General features: G+C 37.8%; 1 protein-coding gene across 2 annotated transcripts in view; it reads right to left on the bottom strand.

Annotated features, from left to right (window-relative positions):
• Positions 1-14,522, bottom strand: part of COL4A1 (collagen type IV alpha 1 chain) — a 120,303-nt gene that overhangs the window by 32,823 nt on the left and 72,958 nt on the right. For both annotated transcript variants that reach the window (XR_012579140.1, XM_074535968.1), the window contains exons 13-24: positions 13,904-13,993; positions 13,268-13,303; positions 13,063-13,122; positions 10,823-10,867; positions 10,549-10,602; positions 10,042-10,083; positions 8,792-8,885; positions 8,095-8,130; positions 6,409-6,573; positions 4,466-4,561; positions 3,260-3,343; positions 2,430-2,500 (exon numbers count right to left, since the gene is read on the bottom strand). Coding sequence is in view for 1 of the 2 variants with exons in the window: in XM_074535968.1 (XP_074392069.1) it covers positions 2,430-2,500; positions 3,260-3,343; positions 4,466-4,561; positions 6,409-6,573; positions 8,095-8,130; positions 8,792-8,885; positions 10,042-10,083; positions 10,549-10,602; positions 10,823-10,867; positions 13,063-13,122; positions 13,268-13,303; positions 13,904-13,993 (873 nt within the window). In the remaining variant the exon portion in view is untranslated. The remainder of the gene's footprint in view (positions 1-2,429; positions 2,501-3,259; positions 3,344-4,465; positions 4,562-6,408; positions 6,574-8,094; positions 8,131-8,791; positions 8,886-10,041; positions 10,084-10,548; positions 10,603-10,822; positions 10,868-13,062; positions 13,123-13,267; positions 13,304-13,903; positions 13,994-14,522) is intronic.

Genomic DNA, 14,522 nt, shown 5'->3' with positions numbered 1-14,522 from the left:
CATTAGCACTGGAGTGTTCTGAATCAGACTCGGATGTTTTGGCATGGCTGTAAGCAATGTCAGCTCGCAAGGCTGGCCTCTATGTAGTTCTTCCAAGTTAAATTATATGCTGGATCACCATCTGGCTGAATTTTGCAGAGTAAAACAAACTTAAAAGCATTCAGAACAGCAGCCAAGCCTTGTCTGATTAAAGACATGAATAGCACTTATGAGGCAATAAAAGTAAAATATAAAGGTGTGGCAAAACATGTGCCAAGAACAAATGACAACAAAAAAGCTTAAATACATTAGAGTGTCTTCCATTTTTTCCCACTGTTTCTTTCATGAATCCCATTGATATAATACATTCAGTCACTGGGTAATGCAATCTATTGAGGTGGCAATAGATAAGGAATTCATCTTAGTTAACTTTCACTGGCTGAATTCAGGCAACAAGGCTTTATTTATACTTCAGTGAGAGAAACAGATTCCTTGAGTAATGAATTCATACAAATGGTTTGGATTTTTTACTTCTAAAGGTACCTCTCTCTCACCACTGGTGACAGAGTGAGCTCACATAACCTCAGTGTGTGATAAAGCCAGTGCACAGGGATGTCACAGAGAAGTTATGTCAGAAAGGGTCAGCTGTGAGGAAACAGCTTTGGGGAGAAGAAGACTCAGTCTACTCACACTAGGAATGGTGTCAAAGCCCACATTATGCTACAGGAACACGTATGCTGAGGCAGGTTTTCACAGCAAACCTCAGTGTCCATAGGGGCACTTAAATGGATTCTGACAAGGTCAAGTGTAGTTGTGGTAGTACACTGCTCATCTAGAAGTCATTTGTGTCACATTTTAGACAAGTGTTACACTTACAGCTGTTCTGCTTTTGGCCTTACTGAGAGTCATGCTGTGCTGCCTCAACATAATTTACAAGTAATCTTATTAGGATGCTACCCACTTTCACAGCTTTGCTTTATTTCTTCAAAAGTATTTGACTTTCCTGTTTACTAATTGTGTTTTACAAAACATACTGCAGACACTTCCCAAAATCTTCATTAACAACCTGGATGCAGGACTTGAAGGAATACTAAGTAAGTTTGCCAGTGACAATAAATTGGGAGGAGCTGTCAGCTCCCTTGGGGGGCAGAAAGGCCTTGCAGAGAGAAACAAATCAGAGAGATGGGCAATCACCAGCACAAGGGCAAGTGCCAGATTCTGCACCTGGGATGGGGCAATCCTGAGTGTGTGGACAGACCAAAGAATGAGAAGCTGCAGAGCAGTGCCATGGAAAGAGACCTGGGGTTCCTGGTCAGTGGCAAGTTGAACATGAGCCAGCAGTGCCCTGACAGCCAGGAGAGCCAACCCTGTCCTGGGGGCATCAGGCACAGCATGGCCAGCTGGGCAAGGGAGGGGATTGTCCTGCTCTGCTCTGAGCTGGGGCAGCTTCACCCTGAATACTGTTTTTGGTGCCACAAAATAAAAATGACATTAAACTACTGGGGAGCATCCAGAGGAAGGCCAGGAGAATGGTGAAGAGTCTGCAGGGGAAGCCCTATGAGGAATGGCTGGTGCCACTTGATTTGTTCAGCCTGGAGAAGAGGAGACGAGGGGAAACCTCATATCAGTCTACAACTTCTGCATGAGGGGACGAGGAGGGGCAGGCACTGATCTCTCTTGTCAACAATGACAGGAATTGAGGAAACAGCATAAAGCTGAGTCAGAAGAGGTTTAGGCTGGATATCAGGAAAAAAAATTACATCCAGAGGATGGTTGAACACTGGAACAGGCTCCCCAGGGAAGGGGTCACAACGACAGCCTGATGGAATTCAATAAGCATTTGGACAACTCTCTCAGGCACATGGCGTGATGTTTGGGATGTTCTTCAGAGAACCAGGCGTTGGATCCAATGGTCCTGATGAGCCCCTTCCAACTCAGCATTTTCTCTTATTCTATGATTCAAAATTCAGCAAAACTGTCACAGCGTGCTGCATGCTAACATTAGATTGCTCACACCACACTAGATGGCACTGTCTCTCTCTCAATGTATTTGTACACACCAGCAAAATGTTATTGCAACAATTCAGAAGGTCAGGGAATACCTGCACCTGTTTCCTGAGAAATCCTAATCTTTACCCAGCTCCACTGCTTAGCTTGCTTAGGCAGGCCATGTGCCCCACCGAGTTCTTATGATTGATAAACTCAGAAGTATAACCAATATCTGACAGCTCTTTTTTCGCTCTTACAGTTCAAATCCTACATTATTTTATAAGGCATAATTGACCCTAATTTTATCATATCAGTGCACTGTTTTGGGGGGAGGGGGGGGTAGTTTTTAAAGAGAACTTTTACACAACCACACTGATACACTACAGTCATACACTGATCATCATATGTGTTTGGATCACATGCTCAGCAAGACATGTAGTATTTGGCAAGGCATTACTTACAGGCACCCCTGGAAGGCCATCAAGTCCAGGTAAGCCTCTGTCCCCCTTGAAACCTGCTTGTCCTGGAAAACCTTTTCAGAGAGACAAAAATATGGTTTAGTTTATTACATAAAATATAATATATTGCAAAAAATACATTACACACAAATAGCTCATTGTATGTGAGCTCTTAGTGATCCCCTGTAAAGTGTCTCATTCCATCCCCAGTAGTACCAGCATAATGCTGCTAAAGCCAGAGAGGCTGTCTTGATTCATGCACTTCATTGCATGCCTGCATTCATAAACTTGGAAGCTGATGATTCATTTGACTTAGGAATGAATTTACCAATTCATGTAACCAATGCAGAACTGAAACTAACTAAACCACATTCATTTTTCTGAACAGCATTAGAACAAACATTAGGTATAATATAATTAACACAATTTTTGGCATGCGGCACTGCTCTCACATGGTAGCAAAAATGAAATTATTTTTGGGCCACAGAATCTAGTGCTGCAATTGGAAACAAATGTATGAGTCACTATCAAGCCTGGGCACATAAGAAAATGGTCCCCACATTATATCTCACTGTGGAAATATTTGGGCCGCAATTTGCAACGACCCTTCATTGTGGTCAGTTTCTGCTTCCCTGGTGATTCTAGTTAATTGTATTTGAAATTTGGAATTAGGCCAAAAATAGGAACATGCCACCTTCCTTTCATTAGTCCTTCCATTAGTTTCACAAGCAATTTGATTAGTGGCACAAAATGTAATTAATTTTCTTATCCATGCTGCATTATTTAGAATGTAGCCTACATAGCTCATTCTTGGGTTATTAAGGAGTTTTTACCTGCTGGACCTGGTGGCCCTTGTGGTCCTGGAAGTCCAGGAGGTCCTACTTTATCACACAAGGCACAGGCTTCACCTTTGTCACCTGAAAAAAGAAAACAACAGAGAACATGAATAACAACAAAAACATTCAAGACAACTGCAAGCAGGTGGAATCAGGGCAAATGTCAATTTAATATTTAAATAAATTGCTGCTTCAAATTCCATGCTTCAAGGAGAAAATATCAGCAAGTTGATGTTCAAAATTCTTTAAATTTTTAAAGGAATAGCATGAAAATCAACACAAGTTTTATTCTGGGGTTAGTATTTAAAATAATGGTTAAAGGGGACAAGGTTGAAGAGGATCAAAAAGAAGAAAAGAAATATATTCAGTAGGTATAAAGAAAATAAAATTATTAAAGCAGAAAAAGGATAACTTCTATAGTCACTATAATTCTGCACAAAAACAGTGAACAGAATGAGACTGGAAAGGAGCAACCACCATGTAAATTTTTGCAGCTCTTTTTTACAAATGTTCATTTAGTCAATGCTGCTAAAACATATGGTTGACAGTCCTATTCACAGAACCCCACAGTTAGGTCAGAAAAGATCTTTGCCATCACTGAGTCCAACCTATGACCAAACACCACCATGTCAACAGACCATGGCACTAAGGGCCACATCCAGAATTTTCTTAAACACCTCCAGGGATGGTGACTCCATCATCTCCCTGGGCAGCCCATTCCAATGCCCAATCACCCCTTCTGTGAAGAATTTCTTCCTAATGTCCAACCTAAGGTTGTCTGTAGGTGTTAAAATTTTATCTTCAATTATACTCATGGCAATGATTCATAAACCATTTTCATTCTCAAATCATCTGCCCCTCTTTAATTCTGCATCTCAGAATTGGCACCCTGAATTGCCTTGAACAGCATTTACATAGGGCATAGGGCTCTACTGAACCCCTTCTGCTCCTCTTGCAGCCCAGGGCAATCCTTTATCACTTCCCAGCCAAGAGCCGGCCAAGAGAAGTTCATATAACACAATTCAAAGCACAATATCCTTCTTTACTCACCAGAGAGTCAAGAAACATCTTCCACATCCATGAACTATTTAACTAACTTTAAGTACACTTTCTCTGGATCCAGCTTAATTTGCTCAGCCTCTTTACATACTCAAGCTCCAGGCTACTAAGCATTAGAATACAATAACTTTAAAATATTATTACCTTTCTCTCCCATTTCTCCTGGAAATCCATCTCTCCCTGGAAGTCCAGGACTACCTGGTGCACCAGGTTCTCCTTGCTGGCACTGATCAATTCCATCTGAAATGAAATTGCAATAAATATTGCTTTGAGAAGTGCAAGTTTCTATTATAGGGTTGCATTTACATCCTACCTGAAATGTACCTATGAAAAGTGGTAACTCAGGATAGCATTTTACTCCTTTATTGAATTTACTTGGAAAAATTTAGCTGGGATTCTGTATTCTTATTCCATATACACTGCTTAAGAAAACCTGAGAATTACAGAGAAAAGACAGGCTCTGCCATAATAAGATTACAAACAATTTCAACATAAAATCTATTTTCAATTTAAGTTTCGGCTTGGTTAAGTATCACAGGTGAAAAACTGATGTTTTGACCCTGAAGAGAATGGAGAGTATTGATGTTCAGAGAGATTCATTAAGAAGGTTTTTTTGTACCCTGACTTCTCTTTTTCAACATTTTAGGAAACTTTCTAGGTAAGAGCAGCTTGTCAACATCTATTTAACTTCTTCACACTGATCAAGCTTCCTGAAAACAACAAACTTCATATGTTAGGATCTGAAATAGGTAACAAATGAGAATATTTCTCAGGCTTGATATAAGAATACAAACAGTGCTTGTTCTGTTTGATGATATGATGCAGGATCTGACCCAACATACCATGACATCATTTTGAAGCCAGTAATCAAAATGCTAATGTGAAGTTTGAAAAACAAGTTAAATGAAAAATAATTGCTCCCCATTATGTACTTGAAAAAGGCTAAAGAAGTATCTGGGAAAGGAGCAGAATTAAACAATGACAATAATTTGTATGAAAAATATAAATTTTTTAGGAAAATGTAAGATTTAGCTATTTAATTCCATATTCTACATGCTGGATTTTGCACTGCTTCACTGGCAAACACAGCAACAACCAGGAATCTTCCCCTGTTTTTGAACAAAGTACCTTCGGTTTAGGAATTCCATAGAGAATAATGTTTCCTTCAATAACTTTTAAGTACCTTAACCATTGTAATAGGGATATCATTCCTGATGTTGGAATGATAATTTAACCCACAATATCAGTATCATCTATAGTAAAAGTTTTCTATGAGTTAAAGCATTAGTTTTAAGGAGCTATTTAGCATGGACCACTTCCACATGTACCTGGTTACTGCTTCATTGCAGAGCAAAAACATTGTTTTCTTTAAAATTCGTTTATCACAATCTAATAAAACATGTGTAATGTTGTTATTATTACTGCTGATGTTATTATTTACTTGTCACATCATTACTGGTTTTTCATTTATTCCATAAAGCAGGTGTTTACCCTGATCTAGTAGGTGGCATCCCTGCCTGTGTTGAGGGGTTGGAACCAGATGATCTTTAACATTTCTTCCAACCCAAGCCTTTCTATGACCCCATTCTCCTCTAAGATAATTTTATTTTAAAATAAAAACTCCTGGCATACTAGCACCTCACACAGCAGTTCTCACACCTGTTCAATCTGCTACACAGACTAGAACTACAGACTTGTAAATCATCACAATGAACAGCATCTTTTATGCTAAGGACAGTATTAGCATTGAAAATATACAAATATCACTACATTGGCACAATACGACACAGAACAAATTAATGTGAATTAAGGTCAATTGTTTGGTTATATTCTAACAATTAACAATGAATTTTGTAGACATTTTTGAAGTATTTATTTAGCAAAGAATCCTTGTGCTTTCCCAGTAAGGAAACAAGCGACTTCCTACACTGTGCAACAGCTTTAATTGGTTCATCAACAAGTCAGATATGTTTCTTCCATGACACAGATGCATCCTGATGACAGCTTTTATAATCTTGTCTCTTTTTTCTTTTTTTAATGTGCATTATGAGTCCTCAAGGTGGAAAGGAACCAAGGGCTGTACCTACCTGTTTTGCCTGGAGGTCCTGGTGGGCCAGGCAACCCAGGGGGGCCTGGGAAACCATCTCGTCCAGGGATTCCAGGTGAAGGGAATCCAGGAGAACCCTTTTCACCTTTTTCACCTCTCTCTCCAGGGACACCAGGTGATCCTACCCTGTCTGGAACTGGTCGACCTTTGGACAGAGTAAAACATAAATGTAAAAATGACAAGTGAAAAGACAGCAACATTATCAACACATTAACTTTCACAGGGTTTTAGAGAGAAATGGAAAAATGTTAATGCAAAAGAAAAAAGGGACTGAATTTTAATTACTGGTGATATATAAAAATTGGGGTTTGTATACTTACTACAGCTGAGAGAAACTCACTTCTGTTAGGTCCCTAAACAAACACACCTCATCTGTATTAGACTGCTTTTCTGGGATTTAGTTGGACACATTTTTGCTGGGTAGTAAATAGTGGCAACACTGGAGTTAACTTAGCTATTCCATCTAGAAACTATTGCACGCTTCCTTACCTCATGAAAAACATAATCTAAAACACACCTAGAAAGGGAGGGCATGTCTGATAACTTAAAAAAATAAGTACTCAACAATGCTAGCAGATTTAAGGAATGCTAAAATGAAAACGCTTTGTAAGAATAATAAGTGAAAGTAGCCAAAAAAAAGAAGCAGATAACTGCCAAAACCCCTGCATAAGATCTCCTTTTAGCTATTTGTACAGTCACACAGGTCTTCATATTTTAATGACTTCCAGCTCACAAGTCATCATTACACTTCACCATTAAAACATTTTGAGTCATCTGCAATGCTGCAGGAAGATACAGAAGTCACACAAAGCTCAATCTCTGTAGGGTAATTACAGACCAAGAGCTGTCATTACAGCCTGTGGTGTATGGCATCTTCTCCCTGACCTGTGAAAAATTTCCTGGAAACTACCTGACCCTGGCTCACATTAATTTCATATTTAGCTCACTGCCAAGATAGAAAATGAAAGCAAGGAAGGTAATGGTAGTATCAGTGCAGGATGTGTGAAGTGTCGGGTCTCCAGAGATGATTTGCCTAATTTTTAAGAAGCAAGTATCATGGTCTAGGTCAAACACATGTACATGTACTTATATACATAAAAGCAGTGTTACCATGAATGGGAAGATGTTAAGGCTCTGAAAAAGGCAAAATTTGTAGGCAAAAGAAATAACTTTTATTAGACCGAGTGACACAGTCAAAAAAGCAGGAAGCCTTCAGGAATGACTTTGATCAAGTCAGTATTATTTCTTTCTACAAAGCTTGTTTTATTATACTCACACAAACACATAGAGTGCTGAAGTGATAGCCAGACAAAGATATGAGCACACACACTCAGGTGCACACACTCACACACATTCCCAGCTAACAACTCTTCTTGCCCCATGGGGTCACACTCTCTGGGATGTCTCTGATGGACTCTACATTTCCAATTTCAGCAGGAAGTTATCAGAGCAGAACAGAAAGAACAAGGCTGGATCACATCAGAGACCTGAGAAAAGCAATACAGAGGAAAGGGCCTGCAGGGATGATTAGACCCTGGGGAGGTTAGTGCTTGGGTGTTCAGAAAGTCAGGCAGTAACTGAAAGGAGCTAAGGAGAATATCCCTCAGGACTGCTCACTCAAGAGCACATGACAAATGTGAAAAAATCAGTAGATATAATTTCATACCTGGAGGTCCTGGGATTCCTTGTGCACCAGGGAAGCCTTTAGAAAGAGAAGGTTTCAATTAGGCAATGAATTCTGCAATGTCAGTGAAAGTGAACTTTTAGGAGATATAATTGAAATTCATATTCATGCATATTCACATTCAAAATCAAATCTGAAGTTAAATAATGTATATATATCTTCAAGAAATACATTCAGAGAAAAGGTCCTGCTGTGTGCCAAATTCCCCAGAAATTTTTCTTGAATTGGCTAAGATCTGTAATGGGGAAAATGGGAAGGGAAATGCTTGATTTTTTCTCTTTACTAAAGACATTTTTAAAATTGGAAAGCCAATCTTAGGATAAAAAATTAGAAACTGAGTTTTACAAAGGAGTCTCAAGATTTTCTGCATTAATTAGCTTCCTTGTATTCATGTTGATTTCCATACTTCTTATATAATCTCACTGAATTATTTAGCTGCCATAAAAACTGATCCCAGTTTATCATTTTTACATCTACAACTGAAAGACAATCTTAGCTATGCTGAGAACCAGAAGTGTCTTACAAGCTACTGGAAAATATAATAACCTGAAAACAATTAAATAACTGGTACATTACACTGTCATACAAAGCTCCTGAGCACAGAGAGTACAATTTTAATTTCCTTTAGTGACAAAATTAAAAGTCTAACTCAACTAAAAAGATGAGACAAAATACATACCTTTTTCACCTTTTTGACCTTTCAGTCCAGGCAAACCTGAAACTCCAGGGTCTCCTTTTTGACCAAAGGTATCTATTGGTCCAGCATCTATCATCTAAATCACAAGACAAAGACTAGAAACATGCAACTGAGCCATCATATCTCCCCCATCTTCATCTGATGGTACAGAGGCCATCTTAGCTTTATTGACAATTTTCAGCAATTTTGATTATACTTGCCATTTCATCAAGTGAGGATTGCAGCTGCTGAGGAATTACCAGAGAAAATAAGTATTTCCTGTTCTACTCAAATGCTTTCATATAATGTAAGGATTAAGTGGAGAGCTTTTATAGCATCTTCCTCAAAAAGAATGATGCCAGAAAATCTTAACATGGTCTAAGAACTGATGCATTAGGTTTGTATTACCTTTTATTTTAAAATATTATCTAGCCAATTTTTGCTAACATTGATCTGAGCTCAATATACAGGATGCTAATATTTACAATACAGTATTCAGGAGGTATGCACAATTTTCCAAACCAAATTAGCAGATGTTGGGCATTTGTTGCCATAGCTGGGAAGCAGCGCCACCAATAATCTATTTGATCCTGACTAACCCTATTTTTTAATTGAAGTGTTAAAAAATTGTTCCCCTGGTTACTTCTTATGTATAAGAGCCAATTTCTGCTCAGGGACTCAGTGGACATTAGTCATCAAGTGGTGAGCAATTGCACTGTGCATCACTTGTCTTCCTCAGGTTTTATTCCTCTCTCTCCTTGCTATCTCCCATTTCTTCATGATTACTACTACTACTACTACTACTAACTTTATTTTTATTAATAACTTGTTCTTATCTAATGAATTTTACCTTTTGCCTATTCTGCTTCCCATCCCATGCTGAGGAGGGACAGTGAGTGTGTGAGCATCTGTCTGGTGCTTAGCTCCCACTGGGTTAAACCACAGCCCTAAAACTGGCAGATTTACTCTTTTGAACTGTCTTTTGGGTACTGTGTACTGAATACCAATGCTTATAATATTCACAGTCCAAAACACTTGAAGAGGGTTCCTTTCCCAAAATTCAGGCGTACTTTAAAGAACTGCACCCAACTTTTGCTTCCATTAAGGAAAAATATGGACATGACTGAAGAGAACAAGATCAGATTATTCATAGTAACTCTTTTTTTCTTCATTGTTTGAGCACTCTGACTTTCACAAAATTTATTTTTATTTTATTTTAAGTTTAAAAATAAATAAAAATTTATTTTACTTACTCTTCCTGGAGGTCCTGGAAGACCTCGGTCCCCTTTGTCACCCTAAATCAAAATAAAATTTATGTCTTAAATCCAGATCAGATTTTTTTGCCAACAAATTCAGATTTCCTCAACAAATGAATACTTTGATACAGATTTAAACAACACCCACATGGTGAGTACCTGCAATGCTATAATAGCCAGCAGTAGTAATTAGTTTGCAAGCCTGTACTGGTTTGCACTATTTGAAGAGAAACCAGAGGTTTTAGGGAAGTACACTTACACCTATGCTGGCTGGACAAAGGGCTTGTGAAAATAAAGCCTGCATTAAACAACACAGATAAGAGATCTAAATTGGGGGTATCTTCAATTTTACTTTTCACTGTCTCTGAATGATGACATGCAGCTAAGCAACATTCAATTAATATTGCTTTATGTGCATTCACTGCCTTAATGCAATCAATGAACACACCACAAAAGCTGTTAGCTCATTCTGTGTGAAGGGATGCAAAAGCTGCTACTACTCACCTTTGTGCCAGGCTCCCCAGGTCGTCCTGGAATCCCAAACCCTCCAGGCAAACCCTGTGTGGAGAAGGCAGTGAAACCAGAAGAGACAAATATAGGTGGATCTTAGCTGTAGCAGCAGCAAAGTTTAAAAATTTTAAAAGTCACAAGTCACAGAAAGCAACTACTTCAAACAAAATAATTCAGAAGGCTAAAAAATATCAAGTATCTATAATACACAGACAGTTGTTTGTTTTGAGTGTAAGAAACAGTACTGGAAAATGAGTAAAATACATACAGGTTCTCCTTTCAGTCCTGGATCACCATCTTTTCCAGGCTTGCCCTGTAAAACACCAAGTTCCACTCTGTTTTAACAGACAACCACATACATTCAATTTCTGAACACAGTGGGTGGAATACTAGAACAAAATTATCACTATTGCAATGCATTAATCAAAGTGAGCTAATTCAGCTAAAAGAGCAGAGGGTACAAATGGTGACTATGCCTAGTGCTTGTATTACCCCACATCCTCCAAGATGCCAAATTAAATAAAATCCTGCAAATCCATTCCCAGATTCAGAAATAACACAGATTTCCCTGTCACACAATCTTCTAGACAAAATATATCTACAGCACAAGAAACTGGAACCAGATGCATCTTTTTCCTTCACAACAATCCCTTTCTATATATAGGCTCCTCAACTTCACAAGACATTTTTGCATGGATATGGTGGTAGTTCAGTTTCAGCAGAAGGGTAGGAGAGTGGCCCTCTATCAGACTGTGTGGTCATGTAGTGGTAAATTCTCTTCCTTCAAACTGAAATTCAAATCATAAGGCAGATGATACACTAGAAATTCAAAATTCCTTCCTCCAGAGTAAAATTACAAATATTAGCCCACTGGGTCAACCTACAGAGGGGATAAGATTCCCTTGAAGCAGTCAACAACTATGTAATAAATTACCTAGATGGACGAACCTACTTTTCAGCATTTTTCTTTCCTCTGCACCATAAAAGGACTGGGACATCAGCTTGTAGCCTGACCCTCTGGTGGCTGCCTCTCATTTGGTGTCCCAGTGCTTAGATTGTATGTGTAGCATAAGCAATACGAATTTGTCCCATAAACCCAAGGAAATGTAGGCACTTAATATACAAAGTAACAGTGCATGTAATTCAGTCTAAAAATAATCCCATCAGTTTAGGTATAAAGATTTTGTCTTAATGCAATCGAAGGACATAAATGATAGCACAAATGAGAACAGGCCACCCCCATTAAGGTGTGCAGGTATGGGCTCTTATAATGAAGGGTTACAAGTAGTTTTTAATGATTAATTAAAACTTTGATCTGCAAAGTCAAGCTAGTCTTCAAATACACACTGTAATCAGAATTAATAATATAGTTTAGTTTCTTTGAACTAGAACATCAGATTGTAACATCTGATCATCTTTCAGGGCTTAGCTTAATTTCAGAAGTAGATATGATTTCCTGAAAAAAATATATATAAAATATATGAGAAACTTAGTTGAGAGAGCTCTTCAGAAACTGAAAATTGCACTTTTGATAAATTCAGATGCTCTGGTTTTGTCAAAAAGCTCTAAGCCAATATATCTCCATTCCTCCAGGTTCAAGCTTGCATTTACAATAAGAGTAAAAATACATATATGATAGAAAAATAATCCCATCACATAACTTTACTGAAAAGTTAATAAGACATATGACTTTGAAACACAGTAGAAAGGGAGAGTTTTCTTTTTCAGATGGAAGTACAAGTGAATGCCTATAGGTGTGCTGGGCCTATTCATTTATCAAGACCCACACCTCAAGAAACATAGAATTACTTAGAATACTTTAGATACATTTGAATGTAGAAAAAAGTCCAGTTTTGCTACCTGCTCAGCTATGAAAGATATAGCATGACTCATGGACAAGTTCTATGGATGAGACTATGATATGGGTCAGATCAGACACACGTAACAGACCTTATGTCCTCAAGCATCTACAACCAGGCTAGAAACCAGCAAGCAAAAGGATTTCAGTCACCTGAATTTTTTGCTCCTTTCAATTTCTTTGTACAAATCTCTACCCTCAGGCTAAGCAGGCTTATTTTTTCAACTGCACATGAGAGTATTTGAAATAAATTCAACATGTTCCATTTAGCACTCCTAGAGAGTGATTATTTTTCTTTGCATTTTCTTCCGTTCTGGAATGACTTCTGTTGCACTCAACGTGGGGCTGCTGACTTCATCTTTCTTCAATTGGGATTAATGTGAGTTCTGCCTTCACCTTGATCACTGCAAGCCACTATTAAAAGTCCTTAGTTAACTGAAATATTACATACTAACATTACTGTATGTTACTACTACCTTGACTGTACACCTGTTCTAGAGCAAAACTTGTTTGTTTGAAATATAGTAAATTTGCTGTTTAACTAATGGTTACTAAATTTAGTTAGCTAATGGAAACATACACTAGTTAGCTAATGGAAACATACACTATCATAATGCAATTATGATATTGATAAAATTGAGTATACTTACACGTGGACCAGGCTGCCCAGGTTCACCCTTGTCTCCTTTGAAACCTGAACCTGGCAATCCCTGGAAAATAAATAGTCATGAGATTAAAAATACTACCAAATTCCAAAGCAAATTTGCTTTTAACTAATAGGTATAAAGATATTCAGTGGTATTATCAGAGTCTTTACAATTTTTATTGTAGTAAAAAAAAAACCTCAATACTCACTGGGATTCCTTGTTCACCCTTTTCACCTGGATCACCCTAATGAAATTATTTTAAAAAAATGTAAATTAGTGAACCAAAACTTAAACATTATTCATTTAGGTTGTAAATAATTCTTCATTTCAGCAAAAGCACATTTAATCCTGTTCTCCATTTCAAGAGCTATGCCTAATAGTATGATATGCAAGAATTTAGACAAAGGTCAAACGTGAATCCATTACGCTAGTTTGTTTTACTAGTATATATTGCTTTGACTGCTTAATTCAGTAATTGAAACATTCATCAGCACTAAGATTTCACAAATGTGTGTATGAAAAGTTGAGTATATGCTACTTAATTCAAACCTTCTGAATATTTTTAGAATATCCTATCCTTACCAATCCTCGTTCCTCAGAAAGTCATTTGCTACTTACTTATTTATGCAATTATTGATGCATTTACCATCTATTGTGTATTTTTTAGAGAGACTTCTAGAATGAAAATTAAAACTCCTCCATAAAGTAAAGCAGGCAGAAATTTTTGAAAACTTTGCTCTGGGTGACTTTGTATTTTCTTTTTCCTGCGTCATTTCTATTTGCTAATTCCTACAGATTATACTTTAATGAAAAGTACAAGAAGTTTAATCATTTAGTATCTCACCTTTTCTCCCTTTATGATTTCACTCCCTTTTTCTTTCATATGAGGTGCTGGTCCTGGGGGTCCTGGGGGGCCCTGTACCCCTTGTTCTCCCTGTCAATAACAAATCCAGAATTGTCCATTGAAAACAGAATTACACTGAGATCAAATATGGCTAAGACCAGTAACGTTAAAGAGAACTAGCACTTGCTTTAAAAAATATAGCTAGATGGTTTCTTTAAAAACTCTTTTTTCAACAAAATCAGCAAGACAAAGGGTTACAGAAGTCACTACAGTGTAACTGGTTACCAACAGAGACTGCCCTGAAGAAAGACCTCCGAATCTACTCTTAAGGTCAAGACTGATTAATCCAATACCACAAACTTATCTAAATAATTACAACAATGGTACCTAAGTTTTATAGTGCCTCCTTCAGGAGGAAGGAAATTAGGAGGAAAGAGGTCAGGTACAGAAAGTCAATGTCTAAAGGAAAAAGTTACCCAAGTTTATAGTGCTCCAAAAGTTTTATGGAAGTCAATAAAGGCCAACTTCAAGATGATAACTGTGGATGACTTTTTTTAGTCTGCATGTGTCCGTTACAGGGTCAGAGCATCACCTCCTTCTATAGTGCAAAAGCTCTATC

The sequence above is a fragment of the Zonotrichia albicollis genome, chromosome 2 (genome assembly GCF_047830755.1).
Source record: "Zonotrichia albicollis isolate bZonAlb1 chromosome 2, bZonAlb1.hap1, whole genome shotgun sequence".
In the NCBI taxonomy this organism is placed as follows: Eukaryota; Metazoa; Chordata; class Aves; order Passeriformes; family Passerellidae; genus Zonotrichia; species Zonotrichia albicollis.
The sequence above is the reverse complement of the archived record's forward strand: the minus strand, read 5'-3'. Positions and strand labels throughout refer to the sequence as shown.